The sequence below is a fragment of the Mesoplodon mirus genome (assembly GCF_964341445.2).
Source record: "Mesoplodon mirus genome assembly, chromosome: 11".
Taxonomy (NCBI): Eukaryota; Metazoa; Chordata; class Mammalia; order Artiodactyla; family Ziphiidae; genus Mesoplodon; species Mesoplodon mirus.
Genome location: NC_138987.1, coordinates 38,508,212 through 38,533,741, shown reverse-complemented (window position 1 = coordinate 38,533,741; position 25,530 = coordinate 38,508,212). Strand labels below are relative to the sequence as shown.

At 45.2% G+C, this 25,530-nt stretch overlaps 2 protein-coding genes across 2 annotated transcripts in view; one reads left to right on the top strand and one right to left on the bottom strand.

Annotated features, from left to right (window-relative positions):
• The window catches only part of ACO2 (aconitase 2), a 53,297-nt gene extending 43,815 nt beyond the window's left edge, over positions 1-9,482 (bottom strand). The window contains exon 1 of the mRNA XM_082636165.1: positions 9,392-9,482. Within this exon, the coding sequence (XP_082492291.1) occupies positions 9,392-9,427 (36 nt within the window). The 5' untranslated portion in view covers positions 9,428-9,482. The remainder of the gene's footprint in view (positions 1-9,391) is intronic.
• Positions 9,483-9,648: 166 nt separating this feature from the next.
• PHF5A (PHD finger protein 5A) lies at positions 9,649-19,085 on the top strand. The gene is made up of 4 exons (XM_082636170.1): positions 9,649-10,014; positions 10,444-10,467; positions 10,967-11,133; positions 18,343-19,085. The coding sequence occupies exons 1-4, from the start codon at positions 9,963-9,965 to the stop codon at positions 18,430-18,432; spliced, it is 333 nt and encodes a 110-aa protein (XP_082492296.1). The 5' UTR covers positions 9,649-9,962; the 3' UTR covers positions 18,433-19,085.
• The last annotated feature ends 6,445 nt before the right edge of the window (positions 19,086-25,530 follow it).

The window sequence follows — 25,530 nt, the reverse complement described above, 5'->3', positions numbered from 1 at the left end:
TGAAATTCTCATGAGTAAATACCAGGCCCTTATCTAGAACAGATACTGCCACTAAGCCCTCAGCCTCCATTTTCTCAGGAACTAGGGGGCCAAGGGCAGCCTCAAGGCAGAAAACCTCTCTTCAGCAACCTCTACAAGCCCCTGATTCAACATTATCAATCCAGGAAGCTCATTTTCTTCCAGAAAGTCTGTTCCACTACTAGACAATTCTAATACTTTACAACAACAACAAATGCTTCTGAACTGAAACACACCTCCATTAAATCAGGCACAGATTCTAGCAATGGAAACGTGGGCTGAAATCCCAGCTCTCTACCCGCAATAAGCTGTGTAAACTTGTGTGTTTTTATTTAAGCCTTCTAAACACAGTTTTTTTCATCTGTGAGTGGGAATAACACCTTCACAGGCTGTAGTGAGGATTAAAGGAGAGTACCCACGTGAAAGTACCCAGCACGCTTCCTAGCCCCGTCCTCTGGAACCAGATCAAATGAGCTTAATCACTCCTCCACACTTCAGCCCTTCAAATCACCAAAAACCATAATCACGTCTTCTTCATTCTAAGCATTCCTATAGTACTTCCTCGCTACAAAACTCCCTCTACTTGGGTGGGAGTCTCCCATCAGGGTGACCAACAGCCAGGTGCCCTCAGATCTGTTTTGGAGTAAATCGCAGTAGCTAACACACTGCTCCATGCCAGCCACTCTTATAAACCTTGCTGGACAGAGCTCAGCCTCCCTAACTGCCCTGAAGATGGAGAGGCTCAGACACAGGAAGTGGCCTGCCCAAGGTCACACAGCTAGGAACCTGCTGAGCCCATGACCTTCTCACTATGCTACAGACAGTGTCTCCCAACCTCCACAGGCCCATCAGCCAGGTGGGCTCAGTGCTCCATGGGGGCTCAGTCCCAACTGTTCAACGCTCTGGTGCAATCTGGCTTCTTGGTTCGATAGAGTCCCTTCCCTTGCTGGATGGGATACAAATCTCTAGGGCTTCCAAGGAGTAAGGGAGGCTCTCCTGATCCTGCATTTACTGACACAGAACAAACTCTGAAGGAAGGAATACAACCAAAGTGGACCCACCAGGGAGTCTGGTAAGAAATAAAATGAAAAGAAACAAACAAAACTGTGTCAAGCAAGATCACAAAGGTTATCTTATGTCATCTTCCCAACAACTGTGCCAAGTGGGATTGTTATAGGTCATTCTGTCTTCTGTTTTAATGAGAAAATGGAGACTCAGACAGATAAGAAGGTAAATAATTGCACTAAAATGTAAGCTCTATGGGGCTCCCCTGGTGGCGCAGCGGTTGAGAGTCCGCCTGCCAATGCAGGGGACACGGGTTCGTGCCCCAGTCCGGGAGGATCCCATGTGCCGCAGAGCGGCTGGGGCCCGTGAGCCATGGCCGCTGAGCCTGCGTGTCCGGAGCCTGTGCTCCGCAACGGGAGAGGCCACAGCAGTGAGAGGCCCGCGTACCGCAAAAAAAAAAAAAAAAAAAAAAAAAAAATGTAAGCTCTATGAAGGCAGAAAACTTGTCTAATCTGATCACCACTATATACTCAGAGCCTAGGACGTTGAAGGAAGAACAATGATTTGAACACTAGTCTCTTCATCTTGCTTTCAAATTCAAGTTGTGAGTGCCTCCGGCAGAGGCTGTGCTGAGCCATTAGTGCCTGTTCACAGAGCCATGAACAGTCCTTTTCGGAGGCTTGGAAAGGGGGCAGGGAGCCATGTCTCTCCAAGACACAGCCTCTAAATGGGCTCCAAGGCAGTAGGGGGTTCCTTTAAGAAATGAGTTGATAGATTCACTCATCTGCCTAATTCTCCTTTGCTGCTGTCTGGAGCAGAGACTCTAGGCACACCGTGAACCGCATACAAATCCCAAACCCTGCTCTGGCCCCCCGGGGCAGCAGCCCTTTGAATACTTACAAAGGGCATCCTCTGTAAGCTCAATAGGCAGCCTGTGAGGCTGACCCACAGCTCTGGCCTCTCCCTCTCAAGCTCTGCTGGTATTTGGGGCAGGAGGCAATCATGGCCTCAAATAGATCCATATGCAAACAGGGCACGGAGCCAACCGAACTGTATCCCCTCTATCCAGCCTACTCTGCAGAGATCTAGTTTCTACTCTTTATGCCCAGGTGAGTTCTCTGGGGGAACAGCTTGACTGGTAAAAAGCCTGAGTTCTGCAAACAAACCTGCATTCAAAATCTGGCTCCGCTGCACGCCGGTTGTGACCTCGGGCAAGCCGTTTAACCAATGGGGGTCTATTTCATCATGGTGAAAACAGGCTAATGACACCCACAGCTTAGGGTTGCTGTGAATATCAAGTGAAGCAGTGTTTGTCCAAGACCTAGTTTGGTGACGGTCACAGCGGGGCTGACAGCTCATTATCAGTATCTCTAATGCCAACGGTGCCACGGGGCAGACTAAACATGCCACCACACATGCAAGTTCCTGGATGGTTTGGCCTGAATTTAGCTCCACCCAGCTCGCCCCCTCCCCTTCTTGCTTCAGCCCAGTGTATCATAGTTGCTAAGCCGTGACTTCTTCCTCATCAGCACCAAAGCTCTTTCACAGGCCAGGCCCTGGTCTTAAGTCAGCTCTGCAGCTCTCGGCGAGCAGCAACAACAAAACAGTAACAACACACACGTCCAGCCGAAAGTGATGGAGCCCAGCTACGCAGCACTGAAGTGTGGCAGTTACAGGAATCCCCGAGGCCTCTCTGCAGACCCCCACAACTGGCCACAGGATCGAAGCTCCCACCCGGAAACTGCCTCGCCCTCTGCAGGGTGAAGGCAGAAATCCTCCTAACTGGGCCTAAATTCCCCAAGGAGCTTCATATTTAATGATGGTGATAATGCAAATATAATTCTAGAGCGCATCTTCTCAATGCTGCCCTTCAATTTAGAGAATTAGAAAACAGGAAGCCAGTGGATTCATTTGTGCCTCTTCTCCCAACTCTCTTAGGACAGTACCCAAAAGATTTTCCTGCACAACTACTACATACCTGATATCCACGGACAGCACGGGAGGAGCAAGCAGTTTCCCCAGAGCCAGTCTTTTTTATTTTTTATTTATTTATTTATTTATTTTTTGGCTGCACTTCATGGCCTGCGGGATCTTAGTTCCCTGACCAAGGATCGAACCTGGGCCCACAGCAGTGAAAGCGCCGAGTCTTCACCACTGGACTGCCAGGGAAATCCCAAGAACCAGTCTTGAGGATAAATGCTGTGGCAAGGGAGGCTGCAGACCATCTCCAGGACTGAAGAGACAGACTAACTTTCACCAAGTGCCCATACCCTGCATCAGATTTCCCCCAAGTACTTTATATACACAATCCCATTTAATACTCAGAGGCAGAAGATACTGTGTCCAGAAGATACTGTGAGGATACTGAGGCTCTGGAATGTAACTATTTTGCCCAGGGCCACACAGCAAAGCTGGTGCCCTTTCCTTTGGCCCAAGCTTTGCAGAATGAATCCAAGGAAATCATTCTCCATGCCTTTTAGGATCCCTTAAATAAAGAAAGGCTTCTACAGGTTCATTCTGGAACAATCTAAGGAAAAAGTCTGTCCTTTGTCTCAGTATGAGAAAAGGCCTATTCCTAAAATAACATTAGAAACTATTCACAAATTTTTATAGTGTATTAGAATTCAAAGAACTTTCCAGGGACTTCCCTGGTGGTCCAGTGGGTAAGACTCCGTGCTCCCAATGCAGGGGGCCCAAGTTCGATCCCTGGTGGGGGAGCTAGATCCAGAATGCATGAGCAACTAAGAAGTCCGCATGCCGCAACTAAAGATCCCACATGCCACAACTAAGACCCGGGGCAGCCAAAATAAAAAAATAATAAAATAAATATTTTAAAAAAAGAACTTTCCAAATATTATTAGGCCTTCAGGACCCTTCTTAATTGGAAGGTAGCTATGAATTGTCCCATTTTGCAGATGTGTAACTTGAGAGCCACAGAGGGTAGAGACCTTGCTTGAAGCCACACGGTAAGTATGTGGTGGAGGAAGTCTCCTAAGGTTCCTGATATTCTATGTGCTGCCTATTTTTTTTTGGTTTATTTTTATTAAAAAAATTTTTTCTTCCGGTTTTATTGAGATATAATTGACATAGCTGTATAAGTTTTAAAGTGTACAGCATAATGATTTCACTTACATCATGAAATAGTTACCACAATAAGTTTAGTGAACATCCATCATCTCATATAGATACAAAATCAAATAAATAGAAAAATAATTTTTTCCTTGTGATGCGAACCCCTAGGATTTACTCTCTTAACAATTTTCATATATAACATACAGCAGTGTTAATTATATTTATCATGTTGTACATGACATCCCTAGTACTTAATTATCTTATAACCAGAAGATTGTACCTTTTGACAAACTTCATCCAAGTCCTCCCTGCCCCACAAAGCAGCCTCCCTGCAGTCCCTCCCCTCCTTTATGCTGAGAAGCCCAGAGCCTTCCAAACCACCTGCTTGGAAAACAAGGTGTGTCAAAGAAAACTGAGCCAATGAAGACAGATGGCTCAAGCCCCAACCCTCATTCTAAATACTTCCCAGATGACCCTCTTCGAGACACCAGGTAGCAGAATAATGCCCAAGATGAACAGGGCTCACTTCAGACATGAAGCTCATACTCAAGTGAGGGACCCTGCGGCAAGACACTTGACCCCATCCAGCTTCCTCACCTGTGAAATACAGATACTTGTTGAATTTATAAAGGAGCTCTGGCTCCTGACTAAGTTTTGCAAGTACTATGCAAACACATGACTACTGAATTCAAGTTCACCCATCGTTCGGTTACTCAGGCCCCAAACCTAAAAGTCATCCTTAACTGTTCCCTGTCCCTCACACTCCACATCCAACCCATCTGCCTCCAAAATACCTTCACTACCAGAACCCTAGTCCCAGACACCTTCACCACTCCTTGGATAATTCCAACAGGCCCCATTGGTCTCCCTGCCTCCTCTTTTGTCCTTCTGTGGTCCTTCGTCCCTCTGTGGTTCATCATCCACGCAGCAGCCTGATTCTTCTCAGTTATAAATCAGATCCTGTCACTTCACAGTTTAAAACCTTCCAGTGGATTTTCATTACACTTGGAGTAGAAGCCAATTTCCTTACCAGAGCCGACATGACCCTGGCTCCTAGCTCTTGCTCAGACCTTCCTCTCATCACCTCAGCCACACTGGCCTTACTTCTTACCCTCAGACCATCTCAGGTGCTTTGCACATACTGCTCCTTCTGCTTCAAGTCTCCCCTCCCAAAATGCTGAAGGGCTGCCTTCTTATATTTAATGTCACCTCTTCTGAGAGGCCTTCCCCAACCACTCCAGTTAAAGCCATGCCACATCCTCACGCCTATTCTCTCTACCACACTATCCCGTTTTATCTTCCTTGTCCCACTTCATAGCCACAATTTTCTTGTCTACTTGTTTATTTTGTCTCCCCAGAACTACAATACAAGCTCCACTACGCCTGTTCATTATTACACTCTCAGTGTGTAGAACAGTGCTAGGCACAGAGTAAGCTTTCAATAAACATTTTAGGAACAGTTGGTTCAAAAGGCAATGGTGGGACTTCCCTGGTGGCGCAGTGGTTAAGAATCTGCCTGCCAATGCAGGGACACGGGTTCGTGTCCCGGTCCGGAAAGATCCCACATGCCGCAGAGTGGCTGGGCCTGTGAGCCATGGCCGCTGAGCCTGCGCATCCGGAGCCTGTGCTCCGCAATGGGAGAGGCCACAACAGTGAGAGGCCCGCGTACTGCAAAAAAAAAAAAAAACCGAAGAATCCGCCTGCCAATGCAGGGACACAGGTTCAATCCCTGGTCCAGGAAGATCCCACATGCCGCAGACCAACTAAGCCCGTGCACCACAACTACCGAGCCTGTGCTCTAGAACCCGTGCGCCACAGTTACTAAGCCCACGTGCCACAACTACGGAAGCCCGTGTGCCTAGAGCCTGTGCTCCGCAACAAGAGAAGCCACCGCAATGAGAAGCCCGCACACCACAACGAAGAGCAGCCCCCGCTCACCGCAACTAGAGAAAGCCCGCGTGCAGCAACAAAGACCCAACGCAGCCGAAAATTAATTAATTAATTAATTTTGTAAAAAGGCAATGGTGTGCTCCCCTCTTCCTCTGTCCAAATTTAAGATTGGAAGTTTGTTTACTCATCCATTCAATCATTCATTCATTCATTCAGTTCAAATCAATAGCTGACTATAGGACTCCTGAGAAGGTACCACAGTGAATAGGGATGACCTGTTTCCCAATTCAAAGCAAGATTTTTTTTTTAAACATGGCACTTTATACAGGCACTTATAACTTCTGCAAATGTGTCAGACTTCTTTGTAGTTAACTGCTGTTTCAGATTACATGCAAGAGGTTACGTGACTTCCCCAAGGTCACAGGATGAGAACTCAGCATCCCAGTACCTCAAGGCAAAACCAAAATCTAAAATGTATCTGAAGTGCCCAACCACTTTTATTTACCATCCGTGTTCATTTACACAAAAGTTAATTTAAAAAACCAGAGAGTAAATGTGGCTTTTCAAAAATTTCACCTCCATTTTCTTCACTCTGTTTCTATCTTCCTACCTGGTAGCAGGTACTATCAAACAATAGAACACTTTAAAGAGCAGTGTTTTCTGGTTATGGACCATTAATGGTACCCTGGTTGACAGGCTGAGTCTTGATGCCAAAGGGAAGCAGTACTATAGTGCAGGTGCTGGGACCTCAGCCTTGGGAGTCAGAAAGGAGCAGATTCAAATCACATACGCTAACAACTAGTGATAAGGCCCTAGACAAGTCTACTTTAATTTAATTAACAAACAATTATATAGCACTTACTAGATGCCAGCAGGGTTCTAAATACTTTGCAACTATGAATATTAGATAAGTCAGATATACTATTATCCGTATCTTACAGGTGAAGAAACAGGAATAGAGAGGTGAAGTAACTTGCCCAAAGTCACAGCGAGTGACTATTAGAGTCAGCATTCAAATAAGAGAGTGTGATGCCAGAATCCATGCTCTTAGCCATTACACTATGTTTCTGCTCTAATCCTGTTTCTTCATCTATAAGACAGGGCTAATAAATCTGCCGTATCTCACAGGATCATGTGAGACTACCGGCACACTAAGGTAAATGTTAGCTACTCTTAGTGGTAGTAGTAATTGCCATCATTCTATCATCTACCTTCACCTTTGGTCCAGCCAAGGTCCAACCAAGACCTTTGGTCTTCTGCCCAAAATACTTTAGCTGAGAAAGAACTCCAAGGTCCTCTGCAGTAGAATACATTAGAATATACTGAAGTTTCACAAGAACAAAAATTGTCTGCTTTTTTTGCTTCATTGTATCCAGAGGAAGCAGTGGGTACTCAGTAAATATGTGGTGAATAAGGTAGTAATAAATTGAATGCACAGACAGGGTTCTGTAGACACGACAACTAAAGTAGTACCATCACTTCTCAAATGAAGCTAAACACAAAAGAGGTAAATTTACAAGGTTTTCAGAGCATAGTGGTAGCTGGTCGTTACTTAAGACAGCCTGGCTATTAGGAGACAGTGTGGTATAATGCTGTTCATTCATCTTAGCTAAATGAACAAACAAGGAGACTCAGGTTCTCAAGGTCTTGGATTGTCTATCTGTGAAAGAGGAAGTTGGACAACATGATGATCATAAACAAATATATTCTACTTTCTCATCACTTTATAACAATCATCATAACAATATGAATGGAAGCCGACCACCAAAAACTCAATAAATGTTTGTCAATGAACATAATCCCCGACTGACAGATGAGGAAACTGGGATTCAGTTCTCAAGTTCAAGGTCACTTGCACTGGGTAGAATATGAACTATAGTCCAGATCTCTTCCTACACAGGTCTAACACTCATGCATTCCAAGATCCTTTGTGATATCAGTCCTCTCTTCCAAGCTCAATAAATCTGTAATAATTTATCTTATCAAATAATCTTGCCTAACTTCACTACATCATGGGTCAGGAGGATCAGAAAGAAACACTATTTCCACTTTGTTAACCTGGAGAATCAAAAGATCTAAAGAGATAATTAGCAAATCCCTTTTTTTGCCCAGAATTTAGAGATCATAAAATAAATGATGAGTTTGCTTTAAACCATATGGTTTAAATTTAAGCAATGTGACTTAAAAAAATAAAAATAAAAAACTTCTAGTAACACAATACTTTTTGAGAGTACAGTACAAAACTTCTCTTTCAATTCTGTAATCAGAGTTGTGCTACTTGATCCAAAGTAGAACCACAAAGTTAAATGTAAAAGGTTGTCAGAGAATATCTATAAATGCTTGCTCGCTTTATTTTTATTAATGAAATACATGCCTGACATTGAATCTGAGTATAACACCACCTTCCTAGGATTGTCAAGTTAGGAGTGAAAAAACATCTGGCAGTCACAGTCAATTTTCTAGATGGTTCATAACAGGACAGTCAAGGTCAAATTGTTGAGTCTCTTTTACCCTCCCATCTAGTAACTGAAAAGCAACTAATTATGAGCTCAAAATACTCCATTCTGGTACTCTCACAAATACAAATGTCAGCTCCAGGATCACATTCGGGCTCAGAAAGTTCTGAGGGCAGGCTGACATGAACAAGAACAGAGAACACAGGGGTAGTAGGGCAGATGCTTAGGCCAAAGCACTTAGGTAATACTCAGAGAGAGCAGGAACTTTTACCTACTTTCTAGCAGTTTCATCATCTATCAAATGAGAATAGTCATCTCACCAAATGATTATATGAACCAAATGATATGATGAGGAATTAAGTCTTGCAATCTTGTGCAAAGGTGAGAGACTACAGTTATGGTTACTAATTACTACGTCTGGATACGGAAGGCCCCCTCGAACTCCTGGCTATATGTTCCGCAGGATCCCCACAAGATGGAATAGGTAATAGTTTTTTTCCTCTAAACTTCAGGTTTGGCAACCACGGATGCAGCTGGCTAGCAAGGGTCTGCTGCTGAGAGATGAGAAGTGAGGCCTTCGGGCTCTGGACCTAGCGGGCTCAACAACCACCGCGCCCCCCAGTCACCTTGTCCTCACCTTGAGGAACAGCAGAAGAAAAAAAAAAATCCTACAGGGGAGAAAGTGCGGCCCTCAAAAGAGGTGCCTCCACCCTTCACCTGGCCGCCGCTTCTGAGACCCACGCTTCCAGCGGGGCGGAGACAAGGCTGGGAGAGCTTACTGAGCCGGGGACGCCTTGACCTCGGGCGCCGGGCCCGCGGCAGGGACAGGTACACGAAAAGCCGGCCGGACGTCAGGCCCGCCTCGCCTCGCCTTGCCTCGCCCACAGCCGCAAGCACAGGAGGAGGCACCCCGCCCCCGTGAACCCACAGGGCCCTCAGTTTGCTCTCACCTGCAGCCGGGTCACCAGCAGGCTGTAAGGCGCCATTTTGTGCACTGACAAAGATGAGGTCGCTTGAAAATGACGTGCACACGGCGTACTTAAAGCCTTCGGGTAGGGGGCGTGGCCTGAATAGAAACGCAACACAGTGAAGGTTGGGCCTCCCCAGAGGCGCCGAGTCCTGCGAGCGCCTTGGGCGGAGCTCCCGTGTGGGGAACCTAGAGGGGAGAGGACAAAGCTGCATAAAAACACTTGCGGAAGTAAATACCGGGAACGAAGATTCTTATCGAAGTGCAAGCTTCATCTTTGCACTTTGCAATTTGTATCTTCCATTCAGATCTCGAAAGTTTTTGTTTTTTGGTTTTTTTGATGACTTTCATGCACCTGCAAGGACCTGACTCCCCAGTTAGGACGGAAACTTGTCTTTGAAATGTGATCGCGCGAGAACGACCGGGGCTTGGTGCAAAGATTATAAACGCTGATGGAAGCCTAGAGAACCAATCACGGCGACCAGGAGGCAGGAACAATGGAGGTTAAGGGTCGACCGGAAGCTCCCTAAGTTTCCGGTGGCATAGAGGGAGCTATGGCTAAACATCATCCGGACTTGATCTTTTGCCGCAAGCAGGCTGGTGTTGGTGAGACGGCCTCCTGCCCCCGACTGTCTCGGTGGGGATGGTATTAGAACCTGAGGAGTCTGGGGTTCCCATCACTTCCTTAGGGTCTTGCCTCGGGGGCGCCACGTTTCCCGCTTCACGGTCGGTAGTGTAGGAGCGCGTGGGTTTGTAGTCTCTGATGAAAAGAGGGCGGGGCGTGCGTGCTGGGAGCCGGAGGCGGGCTGCCGGGATGGGGTCCGGAGAAATTCTCAGTTTGCCCAGGACCTGGGAGGGACTTCGGGAGGGTGTGGATTTGGTTCGGATTGAAGTTTATGAGGATAAGATGGAAAGACTTCCTTAGGGCTCACTGTCGTCCCTGCTCCTCTCCCCACCTCAAGCTCGAGGATGTTTGTCCCCTCTTCGTCAAAACCTTAATCCTAATTGTACTCTTTACCGTCTTTCATCTTGCAGCCATTGGAAGACTGTGTGAAAAATGTGAGTGGAACACGCCTCCCCAGACAGCCCACCCGTCCCACTCAGTTTCCGTGGAGCTAGCCAACGGGCATTTCCAGCGGTGCCACTAAGAGGGCTTTGAGTATATGTGACTGCAAGCATGTTAACACAATGCCGGGCTACAACTAAAGGCCACCACCCCACTCCAACTTGCACATTTTAGACACTAATTTGAGAAAAATGTCTAGCTGTGGACCAGAGTAGCATGACCCTGTCCTCAGCACACACAGCGTTCTGCCAGTTAATCATATAGACTTATCTACCAGGTGCTATTCTAAGCTCTTTACCCATTAGTTGATTGACTTTTCCTGTGTGTTGTGGAGATTGAGCTGGACACTAGGTAAGCCAAGTTTTGTGATGCCAAAGCAGCAGGCCCTAAAATCACCATCAGAAGACCAGTGTATTTCCCCATTAACAGGAGGAGGGCAAAGGACTTGAAGTACTTGCAAGTGGGCATAACTCCATTCTCTTTTCCTCACAGGTGATGGCAAGTGTGTGATCTGTGACTCCTATGTGCGTCCCTGCACCCTGGTGCGCATATGTGATGAATGTAACTATGGCTCTTACCAGGGACGCTGTGTGATCTGTGGAGGCCCCGGGGTTTCGGATGCTTATTATTGTAAGGAGTGCACCATCCAGGAGAAAGATGTGAGTATATACTAAGCTTTTCATCTGATCCTTCCCTCTATTTAGTAACACTTTGCCATCCACTCCTATGGTCTGTATATGACTATGTTCATCTAGTCATCTAGGTTATCACTTCTTCAAGGTTTGTGAGCCAAACTGAATGTAGTCCAACAAAATGCACTTATTTTGCATCAAGGACAAAAATGCAAGAGAAGCAAATGTTTGTCAACACTAGCAATTTGGAAAGCCCTCTCTTCCTTTGATGTTTCTCTCTCTTGTTATCTTTTTTTCTCTCATTATTTTTATTCAGAAATAATATCCTTTTTTTTTTTTTTTTTTTTTTTGGCTGCCCCCCTCATGGCTTGTGGGATCTTAGTTCCCCAACCAGGGATTGAACCCAGGCCACGGCAGTGAAAGCCCAGAATCCTAACCACTAGGCCACCAGGGAATTCCCAATATCCTGCATTTTTAAGTCCTAGCACAGTGCATGGTGTGTAATAGCCACTCCGTAATTCTCTTAACTATCATTAAGGACTATTTGGGTGGCTGTGATGACTTATGAACTTGGGACAATTCAAGCTGATTTCAGCTCTAAGTGGCTAGAGAATGCTTTTGGTTTGATTTTGCAGAATTGATTGCAATTCTTCTTATGACATTTTTGCCCCTTGACATTGTGTGGTGGCAGTGGCTAGTTATTCAACTTCTTGAGCCAGATGCTAGGGTAGAGGGCTGTAGGTCTATACCAAAAGTAGGCTTCTTGGGGAGAGGGGTGGGAAACCCATGAATCAGCTTTTATTCTTCTTATGACACAATAAAAGGAAGTGTGATGCATTCCCAATAGGCTAGTATAAGGTATCTGGTTACCTAATCTAGGATAAGGCATAAGGCAAAAGATAAATAATTCTTGGAACTTCACTGGTGGTCCAGTGGCTAAGACTCTGCTCTCCTAATGCAGGGGACCCAGGTTTGATCCCTGCTCAGGGAACTAGATCCTAGATCCTACTTGCCACAACTAAGAGTTTGCATGCTGCAATTAAAAGAGCCTGCAACTAAAAGATGCTGCATGCCCCAATGAAGATGCAGCAGATGGCAACGAAGATCCCGCGTGCGGCAACTAAGACCCAATGCAACCAAATAAATAGATAGATAAATAAATAAAATCTTTAAAAATAAGAAAATTTATTTTTTTTTTTTTTTTTTTTTTGTGGTACGTGGGCCTCTCACTGTTGTGGCCTCTCCCGTTGCGGAGCACAGGCTCCAGACACGCAGGCTCAGCAGCCATGGCCCACGGGCCCAGCTGCTCCGCGGCATGTGGGATCCTCCCGGACCGGGGCATGAACCCGTGTGCTCTGCATCGGCAGGCGGACTCTCAACCACTGTGCCACCAGGGAAGCCCTGCATTTCCCTTTGACTGTCAAATCATATCCTGCTTGATCTGATCCACCAGCTAGGTTACACTCCCTTTATAGAAAGGACCTTGGTTTGTGTATTTGTCTCCCCTTTTCCCTAGTTCTTGGTATAGTCCCTGGCATATACTGTAAGTATGGTCCACATTTTTGTTGCTACCTCTGTAAATCATCCATAGGGTTCCCCCTACAGCGTGTCTGGTATATAGTAGGTGTTTGGTAATTATTTATAGCCTGTATACCACGGTGAGACAATATCAGTGAAGAGAAAGTACAAACAATTCTTAAACTAGCTAAAACTAGCTAAAGAGTCCATTAAGGACAACATTTTCTTGAACTTTTCCATGGTTGTAGCTGGAGTTCTTATCTGACATATGCTTGGCAACCAGAGAGTGCTTAATAAATGTTAATTGCTGTCTGATTCCTCTGCATGCGTTATGTGACCTGTTCTCTCTGGATCCTTGTGCCTCATTCTGTCCCTGAGAATTATTCTAGATGTCACCACTTCCTCTACTTCACGTGTACAGGAATGTTCTGAGGATATCTGAGATGGTATCTAGCTCACATTTACTCAGCAATAGTTTCCAAGGAACACAGAACAGTCCAGTGATATGATCCAGCCTCTCAGCCTTACAGATCATCATGTAGATTAAGTACCTAAGACTTTCCTATGCAGAAATCTTCCTGCAACCAAAGCAACCCCTGTTATTGTTCTCTTCCTGCAACCTCCATAATTTATAAGGGAATTAGACCAGTAAACTAAGCTGGGTGTTCTCCATAGTTTTTCAAAGCTTCAAGAATACTCAGGATTTGGGGACAATATCTGTGGGCATTGCTGCCAGAGGACCATTTGTTTCTTTGCTTTTTTTTTTTTAATAAATTTATTTATTTATTTATTTTTGGCTGCTACTCTTTGTTGCGGTGCGCAGGCCTCTCATCGCGGTGATTTCTCTTGCTGCGGAGCACGGGCTCTAGGCACGTGGGCTTCAGTAATTGTGGCTTGCGGGCTTAGCTGCTCCATGGCATGCTGGATCCCCCCAGACCAGGGCTCAAACCAGTCTCTCCTGCGTTGGCAGGCGGACTCCCAACCACTTCATCACCAGCGAAGTCCCTTTTTTTTTTTTTTGAAAGAAATACTTTGTCCTATCTAAAGTGAAGCTTTGGGCTTCCCTGGTGGCTCAGTGGTTAAGAATCCACCTGCCAGTGCAGGGGACACGGGTTCGAACCCTACTCCGGGAAGATCCCACATGCCGCGGAGCAACTAAGTCCATGGGCCACAACTACTGAGCCTGCGCTCTACAGCCCGTGAGCCACAACTACTGAGCCCATGTGCCACAACTACTGAAGCCCACGCGCCTAGAGCCCATGCTCTGCAACAAGAGAAGCCATTGCAATGAGAAGCCCACACACCGCAATGAAGAGTAGCCCCCGCTCGCTGCAACTAGAGAAAGCCCGTGCGCAGCAACAAAAGACCCAACTCAGCCAAAAATAAATAAATAAATAAATAAAAAATAATAAAGTGAAGCTTTGTGTCCCAAAGGACACTTTTTTTTAAAATATAAGTTTATTTATTTATTTTTGGCTGCATTGGGTCTACATTGCTGCGCACCGGCTTTCTCTAGCTGCAGCGAGTGGGGCCTACTCTTTGTTGCGGTGCATGGGCTTCTTATTGCAATGGCTTCTCTTGTTGCAGAGCGTGGGCTCTAGGCGCATGGGCTTCAGTAGTTATGGCATGCAGGCTCAGTAGTTGTGGCTTGTGGGCTCTAGAATGCAGGCTCAGTAGTTGTGGCGCACAGGCTTAGTTGCTCTGCGGCATGTGGGATCTTCCCAGGCCAGAGATCGAACCTGTGTCCCCTGCGTTGGCAGGCAGATTCTTAAGCACTGCACCACCAGGGAAGTCCCAATTTGTAGTTTCTTATGTGTGGCATCATATTGGATCTCCCTTCGCCCTTGACTCCTTTACACCTTTTACTTAACCATTTTCTTTAACTCTCCCAACAAGAGAACAAGAAAAATAGTAGCTAATATTTTTGGAGCACTTGCTGTGTACCAGGTACTGTGCTGGACATTCTTTTCCAAAAGTTCTGTATGATACAGATGAGGAAACGAATGGCTTAAAGGTGTTAAGCATCTTAGCCCAAGGTCACATGACTAATAAGTGGCAGATACGGGATTAGAACCCAGGTCTATCTAACCAGAGTTTCTCAACCCTTTTCTCCCCCATTATTGTCCCCCCAAAGGAGAAAAGTTAAAATCTAATTTAAATTAAATTTTCTTGGGAATTCCCTGGCAGTCCAGTGGTTAGGACTCCACGCTTCCACTGTAGGGGACACGGGTTTGATCCCTGATTAGGGAACTAAGATCCTGCATGCCGCCCGGCATGGCCTAAAAATTGATTGATTAATTAGTTAATTAATTACATTTTCTCCACAAAAAGAGGAACTGAATGCTAAGGAGTAAGATTTTGTTGGGTAAGAACAAGCTTCAGATCACAAACCACTATAATAGCGAAGATGTTTTCATCCCCACTGAGGGTGCACGGTCTGACTCAGAGCACTTAGTCTGACCGCCTCACGGTCTTGGTCTTCTCAGGGTGTGTAAGGATGTGCCCCTCCCTCTCTTGCTACTTCTACCATTCTCTTCTCCCCATTTAAGTAAACAGCAGAGCAGTCAAATATATGCAAAAGTTATTTGATACTTTTCAAATCTAATTCACAAGTTTACCATGCTCTGCAGCTTCCTAAACCACGGGAAAGTTTTGGTTCTTGCCTCTGGGAAGGCCTGTTAGAGAAAAACGCCAGACTGGGAGGTAGAGAGCCCAGGTTCAGGTCTTGGCTTTGCTACTAACATGCTGTGTGTGGCTATGGGGAAATCTCCACCAAAAGAAGTATTGAATAATAATCCCTGTTACCTCATGGATACATTTACTGAGAGCTTAAAAGCCTTTAAAATTAAAGTTTCAAATAGAAAACAATATACTCTTGTTAAGGTCTCAAACCAGTGTACAGTCTGGTTTTTACATTGTAGGTACTCATTGAACAGTTGCTGAAAGAATGAACGTTTCATCTTGTAGTTTCTATTAATAAGGCAGGTCTTGCCTGCTGTTCATAATTCTTTGCTACCAATTGTAAGAAATGGAGATGTGGACGCATTTTCTGTAATCATGTTTTACTGATCTCAAAATTTTTAAATTGCCTTTGGTTCTGTATGTATTTCCCTGTTGTATGTTATATTTTGGTACATGATTAGCGGTTTTTTTTAAAATAAATTTATTTATTTTATTTATTTTTGGCTGCATTGGGTCTTCATCGCTGTGTGCGGGCTTTCTCTAGTTGCGGCCAGCGGGGCTACTCTTCGTTGCAGCAGGTGGGCTTTTCATTGCGGTGGCTTCTCTTGTTGCAGAGCACGGGCTGTAGGCGTGCAGGCTTCAGTAGTTGTGGCACGTGGGCTCAGTAGTTGTGGTTTGCGGGCTCTAGAGCTCAGGCTCAGTAGTTGTGGCGCACGGGCTTAGTTGCTCCGCGGCATGTGGGATCTTCCCGGGCCAGGACACGAACCTGTGTCCCTTGCATTGGCAGGCAGATTCTTAACCACTGCACCACCAGGGAAGCCCTCGAGGTTTCTTAACAGCTCTTCCATCTTCCTTTTCATGCTTTCCATTCACAGGCATATTCACAAAAGCCAGCCAGTTCCGATGCACACATCGTCACCTCTTCACAGCATTGGTGGAATTTGGGAACAACCACGAGACCCACGGGAGATGTGTAGAAAATAAAAAACAGGAGTTTAGGAAAGAAAACAGGAAACTTATAAGTCAGTGAGAGAAAATGCCATAAAAGCCAAAGAGCTAATAATCCAATGCGTTAGTTTTCCGATTTTTTTTTCAACTTTTTAACATATAGAGTCCCATCTTCAAAAAGTATCTTACACAGAAGCCACATGCGTATGTGTGTGTCTGTGTGTTAGGTTGAACCATCATGAAATTGCTGATATTTATTTTTGGCAATTTCTTATAATGTATTAAAGGCTGGCTATATGCTAGGCATTGTTCTAAGTATATTGATTCTTAATTCTGTAAGGTCTGTTCTACCATTGTAGTAATTTAATATGTGACAAAAAGAGAGACAAGGAGGTTAATAACTTCTCAAAATTCAGATGACCTATCTCCAGAGCCTACAACCTTTTTTGTTTGTTTGTTTGTTTGTTTTGGCTATGTTGGGTCTTCGTTGCTGAGCGTGGGCTTTCTCAAGTTGTGGCAAGCAGGGGCTACTCTTCGTTGCGGTGCACAGGCTTCTCATTGCAGTGGCTTCCCATTGCAGAGCACAGGCTCTAGGTGCGCGGGCTCAGTAGTTGTGGTGCATGGGCTTAGTTGCTCTGAGGCATGTGGGATCTTCCCGGACGGGGGCTTGAACCCGTGTCCCCTGCATTGGCAGGTGGATTCTTAACCACTGCGCCAGGGAAGTCCCTACAATCTTAATATGAGTGAGAACACAGCTGCACAGATTGGGGGGGGTGAGTCCTACTGTCACCTGGCACCTCTCAGGACTCTCTAGGGCCCTATAAATACAGTTTATATACATTGACCTGATCCAGTCATCTTATTTTATAGTTGGATACAAATCCAGACAGAAGTGGTTTGCCCACAGTCACACAAGTCAGTGAGGCAGAGTAAGCCTGAACAGGCTATCATAATACCATAAAATTTCAAAGCATCCCTAAAGGGCTTAAAGCACTGTTGTGTTTAATAGCAGGCTACCTGGGGCCGGGAGAGGCAGCTCTTCCCACATTTGTACCAGGACTTTCAGTACAGATTACGTGGCTTACTTGAGTTCACCCAGCAAGCCATTGGTGGGGCTGGGTCCACAACCTGGCTTGCTTAGCACACCAAACTCCACAGATAGTAGTTCTCAGTGTAATGCATGGTACATGTTTTCTAAAAAATAATGAAATGTTAGTGTTGGCTTTGTGTGGTTTCAGAGATTTTTGTACAGTGTTGATATCAGTGCCCAAAAAGAGAAATCAGCTGAATTAGAAATGAGATGCCTAAGGACTTGATTCATTCATTCATTCTATAGCCCAGTGTCACAGGAAACAGCTGCCTTTGACATGGGTGTTTAATAAATTCATGAGATCTAAGAAGGTTTCTTCCAGTAGCAGTTCCCCCAGTTTTCCTCCCATCATCCCAAATCAGCTGATGGAGTCATCATTCCTGCAAAACACAGCTTCCCAAGGGCTTCACTGAAACCACTCAAGCTCACAAAACGGCCAGGGGAGGGTGTCACTACACATCAGAGTATGAGCCGTCCACAGCTATCTCTGGCACAGGAGCACTCTTCCCCCAAGACCATGTGTCCGGTTAAGTGAATTAATATGGACACATCAAACTCAGTATTGTCTTATGATATTTAAAATGTAAGGTACTATTTCCTGAAGTCTTTAGTTTTTTTTCCCTTGGTATTTTCTCCTTTCTTGGGATAGTGAAAGAGAGCTAAGAAGCTTGATCTGTAGATGATTATTACCATTTCTTACCTCTGACTTGGAGAAAATCCTTTGAATATCTTAAAGAGTTTTAGATTCTACCTCCACTATATCATATTAGTAACCGAAGTGGGCTAAGAATCCAACATTATAAGTGTAGGCCACTGGATAAATGGTGGACAGGCCCTGGGCACATTCTAGGTGTTTAGTAAATACTTGATTGATCAAATAGGATAACTGAACTGGTAAGATGAATGGCTAAACCATTAATCCAAAAGTTATTTTTATCTTAAATCCCTCTCAGTTCAAGCTCAGAGACTTTTAACAACTTATCTATTCTGTTTTCCAGAGAGATGGTTGCCCAAAGATTGTCAATTTGGGGAGCTCTAAGACAGATCTCTTCTATGAACGCAAAAAATATGGCTTCAAGAAGAGGTGATTGGTGGGCTGCCTCTTCCTCCCCCCATCAAGCTGCTGCAGCTGCCAAAAGAAATGCCTACAGAAAGGAAATGGAGCCCAGAGCATCACCTGAATTGCCTATTAGTACAGTGGCACCTTTCCACCCTTTCCTCTCCTCTCACCCAGCCATGGTAGGAATGGAAAAAAAAGTCTTTGCAGAGCACTCTGGCAGGCTATACCACAGACAAATTAATAAATTGGTTCATGGCGTTCCTTCAATTCAAGAAGCAAGGCTGTGTTAATCCACATCGAGAAGTTCTGTACACCAAAAGCTTCTAAAACAGGAATGATATATCATTTCAGTCTTCTGTTTGAGGAGCTGTGAGGCTAGCTGCAGTGAGAAGCATGGCCTTGCAGCAGCTCTGATGGCAGCTGTCCTTGATGAAACATCTGCAGTGCGGTGGGGGCTCTCAGAACAGTCAATGTGGGCATTTCATCTTGTAACACCCACCAGGTGGTGCTGCTTCATGGTATTTTTCTTCTAAAAATTGGAAACCCTTTCTGTTGCTATTGTATTCATAAAGTAGGTGTTTATTTTCTGGTAGTCAGCCCCTTCCCAATTTAATTTTAACTCTAGGAATTTTAGTCACCCAGGAATTTGTGATTCAAAATAAAGGTACTGGGATTCATTAAGCACCTTGTTCTCTTATTACTATTGGAATTCAAAACCACCCATGCCTTTTATGATAGGTAAACCAAAGTTATTTTTAGAAACTTTGCTGTTTCCCCTTCCTGTCCAACTTGAATTTTGAACTGAAGAGATGGCTTCCAGTAATGGTGAAGGAATGAGACAAAATGTACTCGAATGAGTTAGGAGAACTGAACTTGGTTGATTTGTTTCACAAAGTGCATATATACTCACATTAAGGATATGAGGGGAGGGATTTCCCCGGTGGTGCAGTGGTTAAGACTACGCACTTCCAATGCAGGGGGCATGGGTTCAGTCCCCGGTCAGGGAACTAAAATCCCACACGCCTCTCAGTGCAGCACCCCCCACCAGAAAAAAAAAAAAAGGATATGGGAGGTTGGTTTAAGTAAATTCAAATTCAGACGCATCCTTTACCCTAACTCAACTACCTGTACTTTTTGTCTGCTAGAGGCAATAAGCAAGTTAACCTGAGGAGCCACATTCATAATTGGAGACTTCCAGTCAAGTAGGTCTTTGACACCCATGAATTTGAAAAAGGTTTTGAGTCCTGCAGAATCCAGGGGCCTGGCCCAATGATCCAAGTTGAGATGAGAGCCTTCTGACTTCCTATCAGGGTTTTATCTTGGATCAATAAAACTTGGTTATTTGTAATGTATTGAGTGTCCAAAATAGAATTAAGATAATCTCTGCCTTTAAGGAATTTAATAATTGAGCTTGCCAGAAATAGCTCAGTGTAACGGGACGCACAAAGGAAGGGTTCTGGGCCTCGCATGGGGTACCTCGGGAAGGCTAGGGGAAGGCCACAGCCATAGGGCTGCCATGAGGGCTCCTTTCAGTTCCTCAGACTGCCCTTTTCCTTCCTGCCGCAGTGCTTTTTACCTGTTTTTTACATCTAAAGCTCTGTTTCCCTTCTGCTCAGCTAACTCCTACTCATCCTTCAGACCTTAGCTAAGTATTTCCTAAAAGATGCCTCATCCAACCCCCCAATCTAAATTCCTCTTGTTATACTCCCACATAGCACCATAAGCATTTTGTTTATAGCATTTGGTAATATTGACTGTCATCTACTAGCCTGTGTTCCATGATGGCAGGAAGCAAGTCTTCTGCCCAGCAGGTAGCAGGTTCTCAGTATTGAATGAATAACTGAAGTCATAGAAACCAGATAATAAACTGGGCTTTGAAGGCCATGGTGGAACCTACAGGCAAAGGGGGTAGTGTCTGCAGATAAAGATATTTGTGTGGGGGAAACAGTTTGAATGGGGTGATGTGTTTGGGGAGCTCTGAGCAGTTCTAAAGCATCAGGTGAGGGTTATGGTATCAAATGAGTTGCAGAAACCAGGTAATTTTCAGATTATAACTAGAATCTGTCATTTGATTCTATAGTAACTTTAGTTTTAATGTGTAATATAAGTCAAAATGTTTTGTTTTGCTAAACAAATCAATTTCTAAAATTTGTTTATTGGGACTTCCCTGGCAGTGGTTCAGACTCTGTGCTTCCAATGCAGGGGGCACAGGTTCAGTCCCTGGTGGGAGAACTAAGATCCCACATGCCGCGTGGTGTGGTCCCTCCGCCAAAAAAAACATTTGTTAATTAACCACCTTGGTCTACATAACATCTTCCATCTCCAGATGTTTGATAAGCTACTCCTTACTTTCAGCAAAACACTACCTTAACTGTGCTCTGTGAGTCTTAGTGTATACGCCTCTAAAAGTTCTTGAAAGGGAGCTTAAAATTTAATGCCCGGTAGGATTTCCACACTGATCTGCAACAGGACAAGTTCAACCTCAGTCCAGTGAATTCTGCTGAACTCTGTTCCTCTGTCACCTAATTTTATAATCCCATTCTCCATTTGTTTGTTCTCTGAGGCCAAGAGAATGATACAATACAACGAATAAGTTAAAAACGCCTTAGATAAACAGCATTCAAGTTCAAAACCTTAGTTATCGTCTACCTTGGACTTTAGAATAAGTCCTTTTCAGTTTTAAAAATTAGAATAATGATAATACTGAATTCTCTATTGGGAAAACATTGCTTACAAGCTGAATTTTAACCTCTAGTAGTATATAGTTCTGTGAAAAGAATTAGAATAATGATCTCAGCCAACTGTGTATGGCCACAAAAAATCAGAATGGGCTTAAAAATTATTGCTTTTCTCCATTGTTGAAATAAGCACTACCTACACAGGTCTAGTTGAAATAACTGAACTCATCATAGTCAGTCTAAGAAAGTGGTTCCATTTCCTAGGTTTATGATTATTACTATTAAGTATTCAGTGTTTGATACATTGATTTCTAGGCTCTAAAAAGGATGGGTGTCTTCCAGCTTCTCAGATATACTCTGTACACATATGGTAATTTAATCTCCTTTAAACATTGCACTTTACATGTGCTCTTGCTAAAAAAAAAAAGTATAAAGAGAAATGTGTGGGCTTTATAATCGGTCCTATATTTGAATTCTAATCTATTGACCTTTAGTGAGGTTTTTGGTGCTTTTTTTTTTTCTTATCTATTAAATAAGGATATTAATGCCTCCCTCTTTGGGTTGTAAGGATTAAATGTAACCTCATAAGTGCCTGACCCTTACTGGGAAGGCTTTACATCATAAATTGTAGCTATTTTACAGTGGGCCTTTACTTCGTAGATTAACATTTAAGTTCTAGCATTGAAGATCCTCCATAGGGTTCCCTCTTTTCCCAACCCCTCAGGTTTTTCTCTATTCATTCTCTGCTGTTCACGAGGCAGCTGAAGGGAATTCCTCACACACAGCCCATCTTCTTGGCTATTTCCTTTGTTTGAAATACCATTCCACCACCGTCACATCATCCAGCCAAGTCTGTACCTTTCCTTCTAAGCTCCTAACATCTCATGAATGCTTCCAGATGCACCATACCCCACAACAATCTCTCATGCCTAGTACATATAACAGAAAAATTCATGAAACATTTACTGTGTGTACAGTATTTTCAATTTATTCTGTTCTAAAAAAAAAAACACTTATTAGAAAAAGGGGTCACAAGTCTGGGTGAGTAATATAAGTGATTAAAAGGGAGGGGTGGGACTTCCCTGGCTGCCCAGTGGTTAAGACTCTGCCCTTCCATTGCAGGGGTCACGGGTTCCACCCCTGGTTAGGGAACTAAGATCCCGCATGCCAAGCATTGCCACCAAGAAAAAAAAATAGCATGATGATCAACGGTATGTGGCACTGGGCCTCAGTGTCTGGGGGACAATAGGGAGTGGTAGGGACCTTGGAACCAGAGAGCACAGGCCCTGTCTAAAGAAGACAGTTGCTGTTCAAGTCCAGACAATTGCTAGCTTGAATACCTAGTGTTAACAGATCTTCCGAATTTAGGACAAGTGGCAAATTAAGATATTTTTGTGCAATCTCCCAAGTTTTAAGTGTTGTCAACTCTTTTTTTTTTTTTTTTTTGGATGAGGACCATTTTTAAAGTCTTTATTGCACTTGTTACAATATTGCTTGTTTTTTTTTTTTAATGTTTTGGTTTTTTGGCCCCGAGCCTTGTGGGATCTTAGCTCCCCCACCAGGGATCGAACACACACCCCCTGCATTGAAAGGTGAAGTCTTAACCACTGGACCACCAGGGAAGTCCCTGTCAACTCATTTTTGAAATTTAATGTGTCAGTATATGCCAAGGCAATACATCCACCAGATGTGGACCTTGGCCTGCCAATTAGCAGCTTCTAAATTAAGAAAATGAACCTCCCAGGGAATCAGATTCAACTGACTAAATTTCCAAGAAATTGTATGTCACTATATTTTGACCTGTAGCTCTTTATAGTTTGAAGCAAGGACATAAAGGTGAAAGATTCTTTGCCTTGGTTGGAATTTTCCTGCCTTAAAAAAAAAAAAAAAAAAAGGACTCCAGTTCCCATCTTTTCCCAGTTATTCAGTTCCTTATCAACTCTATCCCCAAGTGGTCTCTCTGCCACCACCAAGGCTACAATGATACTTTCTTTGAACACGGTAGTTTTAGTGTCTTAGCCAAAGACAGGTTTGTTCATTTACCTTGTTTACTGGAATTCACTCACATCAGGTCAATACATAGAAAATCATTTGCCCTTGGCATCCATCCAATCATTCTTCTCCAAAGCTAATTTCTGTCGTGGCTGTCTTTGCTCCTGCCCAGTTGGAGGAGTGGATCTGAAGAATCAAACTGAGGAACTATTTTCTTGGATAACTTAAAAGAAACTACAAAATTTCTCACCCCAACATGTGTATATGAGAGAGTGACTCACCCCTGAGAGTTAATTGGGGCTAATTATGACTAGCCTGACTTGTCACAACAAAACATCTGGCATAACTTGCTTACTCTCAGACAGGGGAGCTGCCTCCACCCTCTCCCCAAGCACACGCTTACTCCTGAAGCTCACCATTTTGAAAACAAAGCGTATGCCTGTCAACATATGATTATTCCAAATGGGAGGGGACTCTCGAATGCTTGAGTAGGAATTCAGCTCACAATTAAGCCCGGGCAAGATGAAATCACACGTTGGGGAGAGAAAAAACGTCCTCCTCACCACATGATAAAAGGAGACATCAGCAGTTAAGAGTGGTGATTGCCTTTTTCCCCTCTATTTTATTTTTTCCTATTTATATGCTAACCCTTTACCCAGGGATCCCATTTACCAAGGAAGCTAGATTTCTCAGTTTTGTTTCAGTGATATTGCTCAAGGCTGGTGTGTTTTCAGCACTGCAGGGGAGAGTCGAATAAATATAGGAACGCGCAAAAATTCAACACCTTCCTTCCAGGGATTCACTCCGCTCTCCCACAGCCTGCAGTGAACGGTAGGAAATGTATACCCTTTATCTACTTATATGGACTCCATCCCTCCTTCCTGTGATACCCTAGGAGAATTCGTTTCAACTCACTCTCACCTTTCTCATCCTGTCTTGTAAGGTTTCCAATTGGGAAATACACAATGAACTGAGCACAGCACATGTAGGATGCAATTTGGCCAGAACGGTGACCTTTAAATTAAGAATAGTACCTATTTGAGACAGGCTTTACATACAGTATCATATTTAATCCCCGCACGATCTCCATTTTAAGGATGAGAAAACAAGTTTGATGATGTAAAGAGATTTGTTGCCGTTAAATCAAGATAAAACAGTTGGTGGCGGAACTGGGATTCAAACCCACCTATTTCCACAGCTGCCTCTAATAAATGACTACAAATACCAGCATCCCTTGCAATGCCCCAATGCGCAGACGCACTCTCCCCAAGGGCCAGGCTCCTTGGCTCTCGGCCCCCACTTCCCCGTCCTAGAGGTTGGATCGAACACCCAATCAGATGCTGCCGCTCCCTCTTCCCCACCAATGGGAAGGTTGTTGCTAACGTACCGGTTATATTTTTAGCTCTCCAGTACTCTGGCACCCTGAGTCTGCCGGGTCTCGCTGCCCGGTTGGAACTCGCGACGCGGGGGGAGGGGAGGGGAGGGGAGGGTAACGAGGTGAAGGAGGAAAAAGAAGAGGAGGGGCGGAGTGGGGCTAGGCGGAGGGGGCGTGTGTGTGACGCCCTGGCACTCGCTGACGCACAAGCAAGTAGTCCCTTGAGGTGCCCCAGGGGCTGAAGCGCTCAGAGTGTGGGGGATGGGAGCTCTCGGGCTCAGGCTCCGTCCCCTTTTCTGTCCCCTTGGAGTTTGCCCTCCAGTCCAGCGTTTCTCTACAGCAGTCAAAGAAAGCGCATTTAAACCCGCACGCTACCGTTGCTCTCTGCCCTTGCCAAAAAAAGTGATCAAGGAAAAAAAAAAAACTGCAAACCATTCGTAGCTGGAAACTTTCGCATCTCGCCATCCCACGTGGGTTTGGCGGCTGTTGGGCTGGAACCGTCTGGAAGGAAAATAAAGGCCGGGGGTGGGGAGAGTTGGGGAATGGGCGATAGAAGAAGGGATGGGAAGACTTCAGGCGCAAGCTCCCAGCGGCCCCGGGCTTTACCACCTGGCAGTCCAGTCCCCCTATGACCTCACTGGGCACAGGCCTCCCTATCCCCAACTCCGCGCCCCGCAGAGTCACAAAGTAGCCGAGTGGCCCGCGTGGCCATAGCCCGGGCCGGGGGCGCCGAGCGCGCGAGGGTGCCGGGTTCGGCGAACCTGGGTCAGCCGCCCGAGGGACCGTCGGGTGCGCAAGCGAGGGGCCTCTGGCACGGGCAGGCGCCACCCCCGCCGGCGGGGGCTGTTACTAGAAGAAATGTGGCTCCGGTGCCCCTTGGGGGGGTCGCCGACCTGGGAGAAACTACGGGTGCGTCCGCAGAGGGGCTGAGCCCCGCCCGGAGCGGGCAGGGGACGGGCTCGCGCGCCTGAGCGGAACCGGCGCCGGCCCCGTCCGCGCCGCGAGGTTAACTGGCGCCAGAGGCGGCACGCGGAAGGTTAATGTGTCGCTCAGCTCCTTTTCCTGGCCGTTCGGCCTCTCC